This window comes from Pezoporus flaviventris, unplaced genomic scaffold (assembly GCF_033815535.1).
Source record: "Pezoporus flaviventris isolate CSIRO_AGI_PZ_B2104156 unplaced genomic scaffold, CSIRO_AGI_Pfla_v1 ptg000036l, whole genome shotgun sequence".
Classification (NCBI taxonomy): Eukaryota; Metazoa; Chordata; class Aves; order Psittaciformes; family Psittacidae; genus Pezoporus; species Pezoporus flaviventris.
The window spans coordinates 8,127,394-8,147,500 of NW_026892584.1; the positions used below are offsets into that span (position 1 = coordinate 8,127,394).

A 20,107-nucleotide genomic window follows, 5' to 3' on the forward strand; every position below is an offset into this window, starting at 1 on the left:
CTGGGAAGAAACAGTACCAAGTATGAGTAACTCCATGTTTTCAAGATGTTTTTTCTTCTGGTCACAGAGATACAGATAATATCAATGAACTAATATAACTAACCTGGTGTTTCTGATACTGCCTATAACTCACTGTGATATACTCTATTTATTTGGCAGTCACATCGATCATCTCAAAGACAAACATTAAAAAACAGGGTGAGTTGACAGAAAGGAGCAACACGCCCCTAGTTATGATTGCTATTTCTACTACTTATTCTGAACTAACCTTAAAGAATTCTCAATCCCTTATTTAAAATATATGCAAACATTTAAAATTTGATCTAGCGAGGTACCTTTAATTTCACCAAGGAGATCACTTGTGTTTAATTTTTCCATCTTCTCCTTCCAGTCTTTAGAGAGTAGCTTTTCCATGCAGGATGAATCTATTAACAAAAAATAATAAAGGAAAAGAAGAATTATCAAATAATCAAATATATTCTCACACATCAGGAAAACAGTTGCTACCTTCATTTTAAAACTGTTCGCCCTGTTATAGTTAGACCATGTTTTCAGAGGGAAATGAACTTGTAGCCAAACAGACTTCTCATTTAACTGGATTCTAAATCCAAAGTAATTCCACTGAGGTTAATGGAGTTACTATGGATTTAACAAGAGTCTAATTGAAAGAAAAACTTCATTTGGGATTTATGCATGCTAACTGCCAATTTACACGCATAGATTGCCAATGTATATACAAATTCTGTCTTTTTCATTTGAGAATGATTGTACACTCAAAATTATACATGAAGATCTAGAGGCTTTTTTTGGAAATTTGGCAGTGACATCTGAAACCATTTTTATACCCATGTCAATGCAAAAGTTATTCATATAATGTCTCCATGGAATTCATAAAAGCACTTTACATATTGGATGTTCACAGTATCAGAAATTTTCTCAGTTCACTATAAACCACATGCAATGATTAGAAGATGGGCTTTCATAACATGAAGTTCAGAATATATTTCAAATCTTTGCCCAAATGTGGGAGGCCTTCTGTAGGCAAAACTCGCTGAAATCATTACATTTAGGGGAAAGCAGAAGATTGGCCTCAGTGAGTTTCCTATGATCAGACCCCAATTCCACCAGAAAATTTGATACTGAGCATATTTCAATAAAATCTTTTTTTTTTTTTTTTTGTATCCTCAATTAAACTAATTGGCTCTGAAGTCAAAATTATACATAACCTTCCAGATAACTCATAAAAGTTTATTTTTAAGATGGAAATCCTTATGGCTGAAGTTGTGATCCAGATTTCTATGAATTTAAGAACTGCAATTGAGATTTATAAACAATTATCAAGAAAACTTTACACAAAATTGAACACTTATTTTTCCTTCCTAGTTAGTAATAATAGAATCTCAATTAAACACTGTGCATTTACTTTTATTAGTAGACAGACTCATCAAAAGCCCCTATGCTAAACTGCTTGAAAACCCTTAGGGACAGTTTAGCAAGATGCCAAAAACATTTAAAGGCAACCCTATCCCTTAAATGAATCTTAGCAAAAAGCCTCCCATTATAAGGCCACATACCACCACGGGTGGTGGTAAGCACCTTCTTTCTTAGTGAATACACTGGGAATAGCCATATACCTTTGCTTGTTAGAAACTCTCATAGCAAGCTGCTGTTTGTGTAAGGAGATCAATTTACACAATGCTTTGTAAATAACTAATAAAGTTCCAAATTTAAACATTTATACCAATGCCACTCCAGTAACAGATTAACACTAGCAGGTACAAGAAGACAGAATTCAGCCTAACATATCTGCTGCTTAATTACTGGCAGATTAAGGCCAAATTGTGGCTCAAATTCTCATGTCAGCACCCCAGCAGAAGTACTCACACAAGTGAAAACAAAAGTAAAAAACCCAGATTAATGATGGCAACACAGATCATATCGATGCAATGGCTAATAGTTTGTTTCACCTCAGAGGATTCCAAAAATGCTCAGAGGGAGGAGAAGCATTCAAAGAGGTCACAAAAAGAGGATTTAAAGTCTTAGGAAGAAGTGCAGGGAAGAAAAAGGTCATATGGCAAACCATATTTTAGGGTTCAAGTATTTTCAGCCTCAAAATTCACATTAGCATCACTCATATAAAACAAACAAACAAACAACTGAGGAAAGAGACCTAAAACCAGTTGAAAGTAAACCAAACTGTAACTACCAAAAGATCAAAGATCAGGTTTTAATTGCAATACATTTTCACTGTGGCAAGCCTCCGTGGAAAGACAACACAGCTTGTAAATGTTTTTGAAGTAATATTTCAGTAGAAAAGCTAACTTATTTACTAATTATATATTTCTATGAAAGAGACAAAATTAAGGAGCTGTAAGTTGCAGTAGGCAGTGTTAAAATATTTGTTATATAATAACAATTTACTTTTAACAATAACAGGCATTTATTACTTTTATGAGTTCTGGCCTGATAATAGAAGAATCAAGAAATAACCATCAATTATCAATAGAACATTATAATTTGTCTTTTTTGTGATATCATCATTAGTTTAAAAAGATGCTTCTGTGCTTCTCCCCTGCCAAAATTTCAGACCCCTCATCCCTGAAAAAAAAGATTTAGAGTTTTATTTTGATGGTTGCTGTAAGTTGTGTTTTCTGCTGCTTTTAAAAAAGGTATTTTCCTCAATTTGTACAAAGAAGGAAAAATACTCTTTTTTAAAAAAAGAAACAATTAGCATATCACTGGAATTGATAAAATACCTTCCTCAAAAGCAGTTGCTTTTCTTCTCTTACTGTTCTTAAGAACACACATATTTATCTGTACTATTCTTATATCACATAAGGGGAAAAAACACGCTTCTAAAGACAGACTACCAAAGAACTGGAATGGAAAACAGGTCTATCTGTGTGACACCTTTTTGCTATGATCACATTGCTAGTTACAATTGTTATCTCTATAAATGACTGAAAAAAATCCATAAGAAACATTTCTTTAAATATTCCTCCCCCAGACGAAGTTCATGTTATAGATATGACTGCATGATTTAGAGCTACTATATTTTGTTATTGGGAAGATTACCAAAACACACAGAGCCTTTTAATAAACTTTTATAACATTGTAGAAATAGCTCTTTTGAAATTGCTGTAAATTTTCTATTAGCAAGTTAAATCTGCATAATTTTTAGAATTTAAAATAATGATATGTGCTAACACTCTCTGAGGTCTTCCACATTAGACACAAAACTAAATATAAAGGCTTAGACTTGAAAGGAATATCTCCCTTCAAGTTTTGTATTCTGTACTCACAGGCACACAGTTTTAAAAGATTTGTGAATCAGAAAAGGATTTTTTTTCTATTTTTTTTCTATTTTCCATACTGGAATTTAATTTTTACATACAAATAAAATCTAGAAAGATATCTTCTGATATCAGTAAAACAGCTTAATCCATATTGATTCATTATCTGCTTTGATTCATTATAGAAACAAAACATCAACTCAGAATCCAGCCCTGCACATTGAAGAAGCCCAAATTCACATCTGCACTGCATCACTCTCCTGCACTGAGGCTCTGCTTCAGCACCATGCCAAAACCTTGCGGATCCCAACATTTTCAAAATTCACAGATTCTTGTTAAAGACAATTATAAAAGAAAAAAAAAAAAAATTAGCATTTGTACATTTTAAGCTCTTGTCACTGACAGTTGGGCTTATGCTGCAAAGTAGTTTATTTACTGACACATGTAAGATCAAATTCAGGAAGTTGTACTATATCAATTTATTATATTAAGAACACACAGTCCCTCATACTTTATATTCTTCTCTTAAGAACTAGGAAAAATTTTCTTTCAAGGGCAGCAAACAGGTTAAGTGTAATTAGACTGAGATGACTAAATTAAATCATTGAGTATTATTTAATATCATGGCTTATTACATATTTTGTTAGCAATTTTAATTGTAAACTAAAAGAGTTTAAAGTACTGTGAGAATCTTGTTAAATGTGACAGTTTTGCAAAGGTGAATAAGAAGAGGATATTGAAAGCGGGATATAAGCGGGGGGGGGGGAGAACAACTGAGAAAAAAAAAAAAAAGCCTAGGTGTTAGACGAAAAGGATCTCTCCACAATGACAAAGCATTGATGAAAACAATTAACATTTGTCCATTGGGTAATCAATCAGTCATGGAATGGATGGAATCCAGCTCTTTGTTGCACGATGGTGATGAAGAACGAGTGTATTAGCTATCACAACCATGCTCTCAAACTCTTCCGACTGAATGAAAGTCATCTTGTTCCTCTCAAGGATAGCTTTTGCCTCGTCTCTTCCTTATTCTCCCTTTTTTCTTTCCTTTTTTTTTCTTTTTTAATTTCACTTATTAAGTCTTCAACAAGTTACCAACCCCAGCTATAGCTTACATGAATACTGTATGACCTTATAGTGGCCTGCACATATCCTCATTGATTGTTCCTTTTGTTTTAAGCCTCTTAATTCACTGAAGTAGCTCCTATTACTTTCTTTGAAATACAGATTTAAAAAAAAAATAAAGAAAAGCATTCATGCCTTGTGTGTATTTTTTTTTTTTATGATAAAGTCACACATAAAAGCCTAAATGTGAGAGTGCAGCAGCAAAACTTCAAAGCACTGACTGTCAGACATTATTATTTCAAATCAGCTTTGACTTTTTGAGACTTAATAAAACACTATAGTACAGACTGGCATATTTATAACACCTACACCAGTGATCAACTGAACTGTCTTATTCTTGCTACTGTGCAGTGCCTTGTTCTTTCTTTTATAATAAGCTTTCCCTCAAAACATGTTGTAACAATACTGCAAACTGATAATTATTACTGATGGGTTCTAAAACATGACTTGTTTTGCATACAATTCTTTCTGAATACACACATTACTTTGTGACAGAAGACAAAAAGCACATTGATTTATTAATAATGACTGCAAGCACATAGCAAGTTCATAAACAATACAGAAATATAATTCAGTCAAAGGTATAGCAGTACAGGTGACATATTTCTAACTGCATCTGAACTGTTACATCTCAAGGAAAGAGGCACCAGGAAAGACAAGGTAGAGGAATTAGAAGAGAACGCAGGTGTACTGAGGCAGATACTGTTCTAAAACCTGATTATAACCAGTAGGAGGAGGATAAACTTCTTTTCTGCTTTTTAGAACAATACAACAGAATTAGTAGCATCTTCATCTCTATTTCAGTAATATCGTCTATAGTTAAACATCATTACAATTTAGTAGATGCTGCTAAACATAGAAAGATGTTATTTTTGCAAGCTTTAGGAATACGTAATAAAGTTCCTCCATCTCTCATGTTTTATATTCTCTAAATTACTCTCATGACATTTATTTGCCTTCAGCTTCACCAAAGGAGAAAAGGTGTCTTTTGGATCAGCCTTCATCAAATGAGTTTAAATGCCTTATTCAAGGCAATATCATGAGAAAAACAGCACAGGTGGAATGACCCTGTCAGCATCTATGAAATATTAGTTAGAGAAAAAGTGTTGTGTGGTTGGTTTTTTTTCTTTGAAAGAATGTTAAATGAGACTATGAACCCCTTGTGAGAGACATTTGTGTGCATACAAGGCCTAATGCACTGGATTACTACTGCAGGAGAAGCACAGTTTCCCTCAAAACCAAATAAGCTGCAAATAACCATTACAGTGGCTAGTATTTGGTTGCCCTGCTCCCTTTACGCATCCCTCCCTATTCCTCAAATGCAAATGTACATTGCTCAAGTAGGTGAAGCTAACAATCTGACATCTAAAATAATACCACCACCACAATCCATCATCAGCCATTTAAAAGAAGAAATTTTGCTTCAGTAATCTTTACAGAATACTAAATCCTGTTTACAGTAGAAAAGCCTATATAAAATCAGTACTTTACAAATATTCCTGAATAAATGTCAAGCATAATTCAGACTTACCCTTGTGTTTGTTAATTAGAATTAAACTAAAACACAAGGTCCATTGGTGCTATTATTAGGCTCATGCATAAATACTGCGAATTATTCAGAAAACTAAGTATGTTTTAAAAATCAAGTGATGAGTTTTAATACACCTTTGTTGAGACTTTTGATTCAGCTCTGAGTGCATGACACCAGCTTGCTTCCATGCCTTTTGTGAGAAGACTCCTTGAAGAACCACCTACCCCAGATGTATGTCATAAAAATATTTCCTGATTTTCATACTTCATATTACATATTTTAAAAATATATACAAACTCTAGTATTTTGGTATCAAAGGGAAAGGCAAAAGGTTAATTTAATTCACTTTGAAAGAAAACAATTTTATAATCTTCTAACGGTTCAAAATTAAATTAAGGACTTCACATTTACATTCATTATTTGAGAAATAAAAATACAATTTAACCACAACTATCAGAAATATAACTGCTGGATGGTACTATTTATTCTGTTTTAATCTAAGGATGTAAAGTTTGTGTAATGTTACTAAAATAGATTCTTGGTTGCCATAGTTACTTTTTTTCTTCTTTCAAACACAAATTATCCTTTTCTGTTTCAATAAACTTTAAATAAAAGAAAAAGAGACAGCAACAATACAAAACTAATCAAAAATCAGCCTGAAGGCTTAACATCCATGGTTGCAATGTACTGCCACTATCTCTTGCTCATAAGCAGCTTGGCTTCAATCTTGCTGTCAGTAAAGAGGCAGGTCAGGAGAATCTCATCTCATTCTGCTCAATTTCCATACTGTTCTCATACAGTAATTAATTCTCAGGTTCTAACAGAAAATTAAAATATAAGGCATTTCAGACATGCTGTTGACCAGTGAAGTGATTTCCTTGTCCAACTTTTCAAGATTTTCTTCATGTAATAAGCTTTCAAAAGCCAAGTTCTTGTAAAACAAAAATCAGAACACAAAAATGAGCCACATGACATTTAGAATAGGAAAACCTGTTAATTCCTTTGCTACATTTAGTGCAAATTACCATAAAAATCACTCCTAAATTCTATATATTGCTGTTAAGGACCTAAGTAATCCTGGCCAGTTGCTTACTTCATCCTCTTATGTTGACTCACTTCTACCCGCCTATTTGTCTGCCTTAGCTGTTGAGACTGTGGCACTTCTGGCAGAGATTGAATATCTCACAAGGGTTTTGTTGAGCACCTAGCACATTTCTGATCATGAATTAGAACTCAGTTCTGATTCTCAGGGCAACTTGTAGTCAATACTGTAAAAGAAAAAAAGGAAAAGAAAGAAAGAAAAACAGAAAAAGGGCAAAGAAGCCTTTCTAAATACAATTATATGCAAAAGACATCTCACAGTAGATGTTTTCTTGCAAAAGCAATAAAAGAAATGCAACTGAGATCTGTCTACCTAACATTGCAGTTTTGTTTAGGACAGGGAACCAGGTAAACCTGCTAACTGCTGTACAGTTTTTCACAGTGACAAGATTTTCACAATATGATAAAATTAGAACTGTTAAGAGCTTGGAGAGCTCTCTTAACTTTTAATTAAAACTCTCCAAGCTCACTAAAAATAATTAGGCATTAAAATGTTCTGGTTTTCCTCTGAATTCATTTGCACTACTTGAATGGTCTAGATCTTGCATGGAACAACAGACATCTGAAACAGAAACACTGGAATTTAACTGGGACTGATTTCCAGACCTGCTTTCTGTGATGTGGCTAGCGGGAAAAACTGAAGCTTGTACCAATTCCACCTAAAATGGCTTGTTCCAACAGGAATTCTCTAGTGCAAAAAGCACTTGCTCAGTGCAAAACTCCAGATAAAAAGGAGTTTTAATTTCAGGGAAGGAATAACCAAAGATACAGTTCTGACATTTATTTTTATTTATTTATTAAAAAACAGAACCTTTAACCTTGCAAATGTTTTTGTTCTCTTAAAATAACTCATACAATGCTATATGCCGCACTATTTTTAGAAAAGCAACAAGAGAAAGCATACTTTTCCCATACAGCAAGGCACTGATATAAACATCAACACAGATGCTCTGTGAGAGCGAGCTGGACTTCTCAAGCACTTGATCATTAAGGAATGCACCAACTGTTTTAGATAATCTCGTGCCAGCTCCAGTTCTGCTCCACACTCCCCTTTGGGAGTGGCAAATCTTGTCCTTCTCCTAATTTTTCATTTTACTCACTCCTCCATTCTTTTTTTTCTTTTTTTTTTTTTTCCCCCAGAACAGAGGGAAAAAGGCATTGTGTGCCAAGCAATGCAAGACTAGAATCACTTCCCCAAACAGAGCAAAACTTTCAGACAATTAACCCTCCCCTCTTCTTTCAGATAAATTACTAAGTATAAAATGCAATCTGTTTCCTTTGTTTACTCAATATGAACAATTTGTAAATGACTCAAGGATAAAATTCAGAAAATGTTGTGCTAAATTAGAACCATTATAAACATGCTAATGACTGCTCAACTAAAACATGCAGGATCAGTGTGAAGAAATATATTTAGTTCTTATGAAATACAGTTGTATTGCCTCAGAACTATTTGGTCACTTAATTGTATATGATTACTTCAGGAAAATGTTAATTTCATGAACACTGCACTAGACGATACACTATGTATGTCAAAAGGAGCTTTCTCAAATGTCAGTGTAATTGCTTGGGTACAATGTTTTGGCATATCAGTAGAAAAGAAAAATGTTGTAAGTCTGTCAAAATTAGATGTACCTTTCATTCCTTTACTTAAAGTTTCCATTCCATTATAAGCTGTATTTTACTGTTAGATTGGCTGTATTCATCCAAGTACACACACATTATTGCCTTATTTGCATTACAATGATAGTATACTGTATATTATATGTAATCACCTATTTCCTAAGTATGTGCACCTCTATTTACTTCTCAGGTGAACAAATAATACTGGCAAAAGAGAGTCTCAGGCTTTACACAACAGCAATCAGTGATAGGGAAAGGAGAGCACAATTTCCTTGCAATCCCTGGCCAACAGATTACATGAATTGAAAAATAAAGGAGAATGATACACTTACCTTCCTGTCTCTTATCAAGAATGTATTAGCAAAGTAACAAAATCAATAGGATTTGCAATATTTATTATTTTGCAAAAGAAGAAAGTTGTGCAAATGGAATCAGATCTCAAAATCTTCATCATTTTAATTTGCTCCCACACCTTCATATCTTTCTGTATTGACCAGCTCTAGAAGATGAAAGTTTTTTCCTCAGAGTACAAAAGAAGAACAGACTAAGCCAGTATCTTAGCTAGAACTCATCAGCATAGCTTCACTGAAGCCTACTGAAATAGTTTTGAAATTTCTCCCAATATTTAGCCTAATTATTCTTTCTCTTACTTTCATACCTCCATTCATTGTTACACTCCTTTTATAACCCTAAACAGTACACTTTCATCTTTGGCATCCACTCTTCTCAAACACTTCCAAGTTGAAGTGACATTCTTCTCATTATCATTCAAACAAACTATTGAGAATTTAATCTTTAAATCTTTATTTGTTAAACTGCTTTGGAACAAGTTACGTATCATATGGCATCTGGACATGTAGCATCTTTCTTTTACAAGTGAATTTCCTTAGTAGCTCAAGAACTTGCAGATTACAAGACAGCCTGTGCTGAACTACACAATAAACCCAGCCACTGGACTCACCTTACTAAAGTCATAGGGCAGATTTTCTTTCCTCTTAACATTGCACAACCCTCCCAGATTCTTATGCCAAGCTGAAGCAAGCAGAGGACCCCATCTCAATTCAGAACAGCACAAATAGATATTACGTTATTGCGTTGACACCTATCAGCTGCAATGCCAATTGAGTATTGTATTTTTTAACATATTAGAAATTCTTTTAAATTACTATGAAAATATTAGTCAAAGATTTGAGGAGTAAAAACATCTTAAATAAAAGGTAATACAAAAATATAACTGTGTAATCTCATTCACATCATGTTAGTTTGGGGGAGTTGGAGGAGTGGGAGTAAGTGGACTTCCTGAAAAGCAAGAAAAATCAGTTTCTATTAAACTGATTAGTGTTCCTTGGAAAATTTGTGACACCAGATGATTTATGAACAAAACATGGATGATTCAAAAGACCTCTATTTTGTCCCCCCCAAATCATGCTCTACTCACTACCCTAATAATGCAGTCATAAACATCTGTTTAATGATTTGAAGTGTTCTTAATATTGTGTATAAAAATCTTAACTCAGCCCTTATATAGCATGTTCTGAAATTAAAACAATTGTGTAACAAAAAGAATTTTTCAAGAGAAATTCTTACGTGGTTTTGTATGTAAAATAATAAGCTCTTGATTTGAAATTACTTCAAATAAGGATGGAGAGGAATGAAAACAATAGCTAGAATCGCTTCAATTTACCATTTCTCAAGGTTTCTATGGCACATAATGCAGTCTTTTCCAGAACACCAAAGTGCACTGACAAAATCAGTTCTACAGATCCCCTTATACTAATAAAATTTTGACTTAAACAAATTATTATACTTTATTTAAATAAAAATATAGAACAAGCAATAGTTTCCTGAGCTAATTCATATAAACAGAGCTTTAAAAGGTTTACAAATCTCAAAAGCACTTGCCATGGATATATATTTCAGGCAAAATAGCCGATTTATTCTAAATCTTTTGAAAGATTTAAGAATGCATTAATATCTCCAAGAGCAATACATTAACATTTTCACTTCCCTGTATGTACAGAGCTGAAAATAAGCCATCATTTTTTTTTTCCTGTGAAAGAAAAATTTACTCATTTTGTGAAGTCAAATATTGGGAAGATATGGAAATACTAGAACTAAAGTTGTCCAGAAAATCCTAATTCAGTCCCTGTGTGAATAAAGATCAGAATACACTCTTTAAATAAAAAATAAATTAAAAAAATGCAACTAAACCAAAAAATGTATGCAATTTTTGTACCAGATTCTTGCTACACTCAGCACATGGGACAATCCCAGACAAAAGCATAAACTGGAACTGCAGAGCAAACGAGGCTGTTGCCCACACAATCACTGGCCGTGTTTCACTGCAAAAGTTCAAGGAAATTAAATGAATGAGGGAGGGAACTGTAAAAGGAGAAATGATGGGTCGCAGTTTCATTTTCTGGGAGCTCAATTTAAAAAAAACTTGGGGTTTTATTTGAAGAATTGCTGAACATTCACAGCTGCAGCTGTGTCAATGTAAAGTCAATGTAAAGATTGAGGCTATAATATATATGGCTATATATAAACTGCTGCACAAAGTTAGGTCCTCTGGAAAAGAATCAGGACATAAACACCTCAAGCTGAACAAACAATAAATCAATGATAGTTTCAAAGTCACAGTCCTAGTCCCACACCTGTGAAGTTGGTACATTATCTTTTTTTTTCCTCTTCACAAAGAATTTGAGAAGATAGTTTGCAGCACGTTTGCATATATGCTGAAAAATCCCAGCCAGCTCTGCAATATCCATGTCTCCAGAACACAGCTTGAATAATAAGTTATTAATAGGCACCAAGGCTTCAGATTGACCAGTAAGGACATAAAAAGCTACTGGATAGTGTCACATTCAAGAAGGAATATCCTGCTAGTGAACTGGATGAATCAGAATTCTTTTTGAGGAAAAATATTGCTTAACGATGTAAGAAAAATTAAACTTGCCTACATGGAAACAAGATTTTTTTAAATTTTAAAATATTTTAAGTTTTGTTGGGTAACTGAAGAAAGCTGTCACCAGTTATGCACACATTCTGCAAAATTAAGCCAGTTTTACCCTGTACTTACATAGAGCTCAAACTTCTACAAATTCAAAGCGTACTGTTCATGCTGTATTAAAGGAAATGGACATTTGTTTCTCCACACTGGACTTCACCAACTAAAAGCAGTGACAATAATAAAAGACTGCATGCGGCACCCTCTCCTACTCCAGTAAAAGAGACACAGCCTCCTTTTGCTTTACAGCGGTTCTTGACATCCCCCATGTAAAGGCTGACGGACTGTGTAGATTCCTCTATCTGTTCACAGCAAGTGATGTCACAGTGTGATGCGCTACTTGACCCTGTGTTTCTCCACAGAAAACGTTTTTTGCCCCCAAAGCTAATGTACAAATTCATCACCATAAGCATCTTCCCAAAATAGGGAGCATAGCAATACATTATATATCAGAGCCAAGAAAATGGGGATCATTTTTGTAAACATCTAGGGGAAGATTAAATATTAGTTGGGAACTTCTCATCCCAAAATCTGCAACCTGAAGAGGTAAATACATATTGAGCACAATTAAATCTTCATAGTTACAGAGGAGAGAAATCACAGTAAGCTCATGCTACCTGTTTCAAGTTATTCTTTATTCCCTATTTTGCTAATAAACACCCTTTCTTTTCCAGAATTTTCCTCACTACAAGCAAGAAATAGGCAGTTGAGCTCTAGAGAATTATGCCACAATCTTCACTAAAAGTTACATTGCAGGTTAGAAAGATAATTTACAGAGTTTCTGCCTTAAACATTTAGGCTTCTTGCTTTTGTTGATTTAATTGAGACTCTGTAGTTATAACAGTTTAAATTTGTGAGCTGAATTTTAGCTGCATAACTCCCCAGAAAATTAAAGCATGCATGAAATTCTACACAACTACTTTGAAATTGTAGATTAATGCTGTTTTATGACACACTCTTAACACAAATGCAACAGAATCTAACCAAGACTCAGTTGGTTAGATGGATTTTTCTCATATTTAGGGCCATGTTATCAGAACAGCCCCTGTTTTAGGGATTGAGATTACTCAATTGTAAATTCTGATTTATGATCTTAGAAGTATCCATACCAAAGATCAGGACAGGAAATACCTTTTATTAAACAATAAATGACATAGAATATTGGAAAATTATGATATTGACATATTCATTTAAACATATTACCAAATTCAGTGCCTGAGTAACAAGTGAAAATTCGATTCCTATTGCATTCAGCAGATCACAGCCTAAGGTACTTCATTCACTTGCACTCTAAGAATAACAAAATTTCTTCACAGCAAGCTGTACTTCCTGTCTTTGAGAGTGTCTTCAGCATGCCACTGCTCAATTTCTAAGGCTAGATCCTTTATGTACAAGGCTGTATGCATGGACTTCATACAGAAAAAGTAGTGTGGCCGTAATGATTTGAATATGCAATGCAATGACTTGTTATTATCAAGTCAAGGCAGAAGGTTGAGCTGCTGCCAGGTTCTCCACATGCCCACGGTTTGGTCCACTGCATTTGTGTTGACACACATTACAGTTGAGATTAATTTCTTACCCTTTGGCTGAGTTTTTATTGTCTTTACTCTAAATAAGAATTATCTTACTGGGGTTTTTATCTTGACATTACCCACAAAACACATTGTATTTAGATAACCATACAATTTTTTTGTCAGCTTGTCTATTCTCTGGGCTGAAAACCTGCCTAAACCCTATTTGCTGCATTTGCACTCAGACTATTAATACAATCATGAGCACTAGAAAGGCAAAGTCTCAAACATGGTAAGTTACACGTCTCTGGTTCCTTAAGCTTTTTTTAAACACTTATTTATGGACAAGGTATAACTTACACTACCTTACGTACAGCTGGGCAGGTGGTACTGCTGCTCCCTATAAAAAACACACTAATATTGTCAGTGGTGCCCACTTTCCCCCACCAATCATATTTTCACCTGTTCTCTCTTATGATAAGATTTGACTGAGAGCTCTCTGGGACAAGGAGTGTTGTTTGCTTTTACTACTGCTATATGTACAACACCTAACATACTTCCTCACAGAGGCCCCTTGGAAAAAATTATAAGGAATCATCTTAATTACTTCTAGTGAACTCAGAGACCCTTCAGAACTCAGTGGCATAAGCTCCATAGAAATTTTTTGTTGTTGTTGTTCTTTTTTCCTTTCAAAGCTATGCATTTCAAAGCTTTGCACATATACATTCCTGTGCAAAGGGAGGAAGGCAACATGAGCAGACGCAGCTTTTCCCAAGGCAAAGTGGTCATAGCAGGTCCCAGAGCTGCTGGCAAGCTCCATGAAGACTGAAGTCACACAGAATTTTTTTAATTCTACAATGAGATTGCTCGAATTTCCCAAGATCAGAAAGTTTCTAATTTCTTTTTAAAAGAAAGTCTTGTACTAGGAACAACAATTCTTTTCAGTGAACAGCCCCACATCCAGACATTTTCAGGAATTTTCTGAAACCTTTTTAGTTGACAGGAAATAAGAAATATCCTTCTACAACAAAATGTAACTCCCTAATGAGTCTGTTATCTTATAAACTGTGGTGCAAATGTGTACTTTGATACAAAAACAATGACAGCTCCCTTCTTCTGAAGGCTATTAACAGGACCTACTAAGCACCTAAGACTACAGGCAATTAGTCCCAGAACATGCTTTAATGAATTTAAATCACCACAGTCCATTACTTTTTGCAGTTATTTACAAAATAAGTATAAAATTTGTCCATTCGTTTTCATGGCATTTTTTTTTTATTCCTTTTTGCACTAGTTAAATAATTTCAAAAGATGGATAATGACAGAGATCCAGGCCCTAAAAGTGGAAACTTACACTGTATTAAATAGTTGATCAGAGGATAAGAGCAAATATCGCCAACAAATGCATAGGAAAACCCTGACAACTGTTTACAGCATAGCCATGCAGGAACCGCCAGGTTGGATCAGGATCCTTAACAATCCCTAGCAACAGTAACTTTTGCAAAGACTAGATCAAAAATTTGAATACCATGAACATATCCCACCAATACTCAAGACTGGACTTTTAATTTTTCCTTTGATGAAGCTTCCATCCCTTTATAACAGAATCAAGAAGGATGAGCAGTCCACAGAAAGGGTCAGTAGAGTTTGGCCACACAGAAAACCGCACAGGAAACTCTTGTAGAACACTAATTTTGCATCTGGAAAAATGCATTTTCTGCATGGTCAGATAAACATATTGTTATCTTGTGTTCAAATTAAACAAAATTTAGGTGGTTTTAAAACACTACTTCTGCAACCTCCTGTTCCTTGCTTAGATGGCACATCCTAATCTTAAAGCCCAATTCCTCTTGCTTTGCAGGTGTTCTGGTTTCAATTCAGAGGATCATGGGTCTAACAGGCAAAGTTACCCATAACATCACCCCAAAGTTAGACAATTCATCCCAGCTACTATATGCAGTCCATTCACTGGAAAGCAATACCAAGTCAGCTAACATTAACTATGTTCCGCAACAACTTGCCAGAGCCAAGGTGCCAGGCAGCCTCCTCTGCTGGACCTTCTCTATGCATTGTTGCTTGGATGCTGTGACTCGGACAGTACAGTATTGTAAAAATCTGGATTAAATCTAGCAAAGAAAGAGATAATTTATAAGTCATCTGTGGGTACATTCTGTCTTTGGTGTGTGGCTGAAACTCCCATTAACACTAAGATGAGCTACGCAGGCCTACTGATGGGTGAATTATACCCCTGACAGAAAAGTGGTTTTATGCTTGATGGATTTTCTTTGACGAACTTGTTGGCTACTGCACAGTCATGTGTATATATTTAAGTATTTCTTTGTATGTATGCATTTGTGTATCTCTACAGTGATGATGTCAGTTTGACTAAAAATGCAGATAAAGCATTTCTTAAGCCAAAATGGGCCAAAGCTAATTTTCCCCATATAAACTTTGGTTTGGCCCTTATTTATCAAAACCAGAAAAAGTTTGACAGAAAAGGGGATCCAAATTGGTTATCCCAGCAAAAAATAGAAGTCAGGGACTTTCTTAAGACTTACTTTATAGGAACCGTATGCACAACTTTCACTTTCTAGAAAGTGGTTTTCTCTTGAACACACATCAGAACCATTCATCATCATATAATTGCAAGTTGTCAGTCAGAGCCGCACCCTTCATGCAGTGGCAGGCCGCCAGCACATCTGTCAGAAGCACTCACAAGCTTCCGTGTATTATTGTAATCCCCTACAAAAGGAACAAGCCCGTTCACCCAGTCCACATTTTCCAAATCGAGTGATGACTGCAAACCCTGAGCCTGGAAATATAATAGCAGGGCATTTTCTTTCTGTAAAAAAGCCACACTTGTCAGGTGACCGCAGGCTAAATTCCAGAAAACAAATCTGAAAATTCTAATCCTCACATGTTACATGTAGGTTTTAGGGAACTGGGTTCTTCATACATGAAAGAGGAAAGCTAGGTTCTGGGCATAGAACAAAGTAGCCTCCAATTCTGAAACAGGCTGCAGAGATAAATCATTGTACCCTTTCTGCAAACACCCCCTCCTTGCACTCTAGACTTGAGGAAAAATTCCTTCTTCCTTTGGATGGAGTGCGGGGCAACATGGCCTAGTGAGAGGTGATTATGTCCATGGCAGGGGGGTTGGAACTGGATGATCTAACCCTTACTATCCTATGATTCTATTATCCTATTCTCTTTTTTAGCTGCTTCTGTTTCTTTCCTACTTTACCTAGAATCGCTAAGCCTTTCTGTTAACGCATACACTTCTCTCCTTTTCCTCTTTTCTCCTGTAACTCTTCAGAGACAAATTCTGCTTAGACAGACTCCATAGGGCACCTTGGGGCCAGCCTGGATTTAGTGAACCTGAGGGCTTGGGCCAATGAGTCCAAAGCAGGCAACATTCTCTTTTCAGAAATTACCTTAAGGACTTTCATGGAGAATTAAACAGCTTTCAAGGAAATTAAATACTGCTTTAGAGAGGGCTTCAGAAGCTTATTTGCTGACAATATGCATACAAAAGCCACAAATAATTTGGAGAATGGAATAATAAACTTTACCTCTCTACTTCAACTAATTAGTTTGCATTCTCTCTCTAGAAAAGTATGACAGTTCAATGTTCAGAAACACTGAGTGAAATATATGCCATTGCCCTTCAAGGCAGCAATGCAGCCACACCAACCCACCAAGACCTTCAGAGCAGCTTTGCCTTAGCAAGTGAGGCTGTGGATGGAGCCTAATGCTTTCCTCTAACCATCCAGATCTTTATACATGCTTAGATACAGAGGTGAAGCTATGACTTGTTTCTGATACCCCCTTCCAATAACTTGCCCCCAGGAACTCTAAAGGAGTAGGAGCAGACAATCAGCATGCATGGCCAAACATAATGATCAGGCTGATAAAGGCTTTGTGCACTCCACACTGCAATTGGGCATTTATATCAGCCCTTGACATAGGCAGAATGCATATTGTATATACAGACACATGCAAACATACATTTCTGAAAAAATTCAAAAGATATATGATGGCTGACCTGCTACAAAATTTATTTCTAAGAACAAATAGAGAAAGCTTTATTCCTGAGTGATACAGCCAGGAGTAAATCATACCATCCTGCTGCACAAAGGAAGATAAATATCATAACAAATCAACTCTCAACTGTGCTGCACACCTATATTCACACAGTGGTGTTCAAACTAGTGGTAAGGAAAATCTAACAATTCTCAGATTAACTCAGAAAAAAGTTACTGTAACTACTATAAAAGCATGAAGAAGCTGCAGAAACTGCTCTGCATGCTCCAAGTGGTCACACAGACTAGTCTAGCTGGTCCACTCCATTAGAATGAAGCTGGAATATAGAAATATCAGTTTATCATCACACTCCTGCAAAACATGCTGCCTTTCAAAACACCAGTGTGGGAGTAAACTACCCCTCAATCCTCTTGTGACTCAGTTTCTCAAGAAGAAAGACGATGTTTTTATCTCATACAACTACTGAAGAATTTCATTCTTTTGCAAAATGGTCATACAAACAGCTTTAAGCAAAATAGTATCTTTTTTTCAGTTATACTATCTTGATTTTTACATATTCTCAAAGTTTACTTAACATTGTTCATTTTTACAGAACTAGGCCATATTCAGTAGCTCAACTTCTGGCATGAATGAAGACCAAATTTCACTAAATCTGAATTAAATTAATTTTGGGCTTGAGACAACATGAGGTAATAATATCTGCTGTAAACTGGGTAAATCAAGATAAATTAATGCTTTCTTTTCATATATATATAAAAGATACTAAATACACACAAATATAACATATGGTCAACAAGAAATAAATAAAACTGAAAACAGTTTACAACTGCATGGCAAGTATCCAAACTAAATTTCAGGTAGCAGATGGCATGAATAGGATACATGTGAGAAACAGGCAATTTCAATTATCTCTGAATAGTTCATAAACAGGAAAATTTGGCAAACCACAATTTTTAAAAAATGGACTTGAAAAATAACATCGTGTAATAGAGATAACTGAATTGAAAACATAACAATACAAAGTTATTAAGCTCATCCTGACCATAATTTTGTAATGAATATTAAATGATTACATGTGACAGAAAAGAGCTGCCCTAAATACTCATCCCTGGAAAATGTAATAATTAATTATTCCAAGTAGGGCTCAGAATTTTGTTGTTGTCATTATCATTACCAAAAAGTGGCCAAGAGATCTTTTCCACCAAGTTCTTTCTTAGCTTTTGTGCAATCTACAGATTACCAGCAAAAAAAAAAAAAAAAGAAGAAGAAAAAGCTGAATCTGGACCTGGTTGTTTCTTCAGTTATTCAGATAAACTTCAGTGGGGTTTATTCAGCAGTGGTCAGGTTTACCCACGGATGTCATGAAAAAAAAATCGTATTATTTTGAACTATACAGTGAAATAAGGTGCAAAAAACCCTTATTTTTAAAGACTTTTCTGAATCACACCAAATGAGAACCTGGGCTTCACAAAAGAGTTAGTTCTCCTTTTAACTTATCTTTTAGAAAAATCAAATATGTCAGGTGGATATCTGGAATTTAGAAACTTGATAAGTAGGACAGAGGCCAATTTCATAAACATTTCATTGAGATGCTTACAAATGCTGTGTACAGTTAGTCAGACAAATCACGTGGGAATCAATTCATCAGATATTGTACCATTGCTTTCATACTCCTCTCCTTAATTCTCCTTTCCACATAAGAAATCTGTCAGACATAAAGATCTGTTAGCTCAAATCCCTGAAGTTATTCAGATACCTAAATACGATTTAAGTTCTTAATTGCCGTTTGTGCAAGTGGGAGTTAGATAGCTACACAATAGTTTGGGTGACTGCATTCCACTGAGATGCAAGCTTTTCTGTTAATGAAAGTCAAAGCATTATCCCTAAAAAAAAAAAATAAAATAAATGGAAAAAGAGCTCTCAACCATTCCCGTCTTAAACTAGATTAAACACAAAACAAAAGGGGAAAAAAAAATCCTGCCTGCATAAATATAGGCAGAAAGTGTAAAGTGTAATTTTCACTTAAATACATATAGATTCTTATTTATCAGATTTGCTGTTAGCAGGCAAGATAGGACCTCCAAATATCAGAAAAGAAAACCCTTATTGACTGCTGTGATTCCAGAAATATTTAGTAAGAATCGAGGAAGCTGTTATCCGGTTCAAATGAGAAGTATTTCTCTTTTTTCATGCTAATAAAGAGAATTTGATCCCTGTTAAATGGAAGGTTGTTCAGAAGGCTTTATCAACAGCACCTTCAGCCTGGCATAATAGAGGCACAGCAAAATCAACAGATGCTTCTGAGCATCTCAATAACTGAGGTCTGGGTCTTTGAAAGAATGACTAGTCTGCCATATCATAACTGTCATTTGAAAGAAGAAAAGTGTTGTTTAATGACAGCTGGGGTTTACTGCCCAGATGAATTAGAATAATACATAGGACCCCATGTATTTTATGTACATTGAATGCTTATGAAACTTATTTATACATCCGAGTGCTTATAGCTAGATACAGATACATATACAATTGCAGTTTTCAAAAAATGGCCTGAAGTTTTAGGTACAGCTCTTGAATCAAATTACATCTCATTTTCAAATCTGGTGGGCCCCATACATTTGAAAGTCAAAGTTATAAGTGCTGAATGTATCTCAGAAATCAGTCCCAGTATGTTTCAAGTTAGGCATTCAAAGATGGTAACCACAACTGATCATTTGGGTCACTGGAAAGTATGTTCACAGTATACACAACTACAGAGTCAAGACACTACAGGCTGAATATCACTTCCATCAGAAAAAAGGCTGCTATATAATACCTTTCAGACAAAGAGATACAGGAGCCACCAGCTGTGAATATGTTTTAAGAATTCAGAGCC

At 35.1% G+C, this 20,107-nt stretch overlaps 1 protein-coding gene across 15 annotated transcripts in view; it reads right to left on the reverse strand.

The window, feature by feature from the left end:
* SOX6 (SRY-box transcription factor 6) overlaps positions 1–20,107 on the reverse strand; it is a 374,009-nt gene that overhangs the window by 172,636 nt on the left and 181,266 nt on the right. For all 15 annotated transcript variants that reach the window (XM_061464268.1, XM_061464265.1, XM_061464263.1 and 12 more), the window contains one exon: positions 332–425. In XM_061464268.1, coding sequence (XP_061320252.1) covers positions 332–425 — 94 coding nt within the window. The remainder of the gene's footprint in view (positions 1–331; positions 426–20,107) is intronic.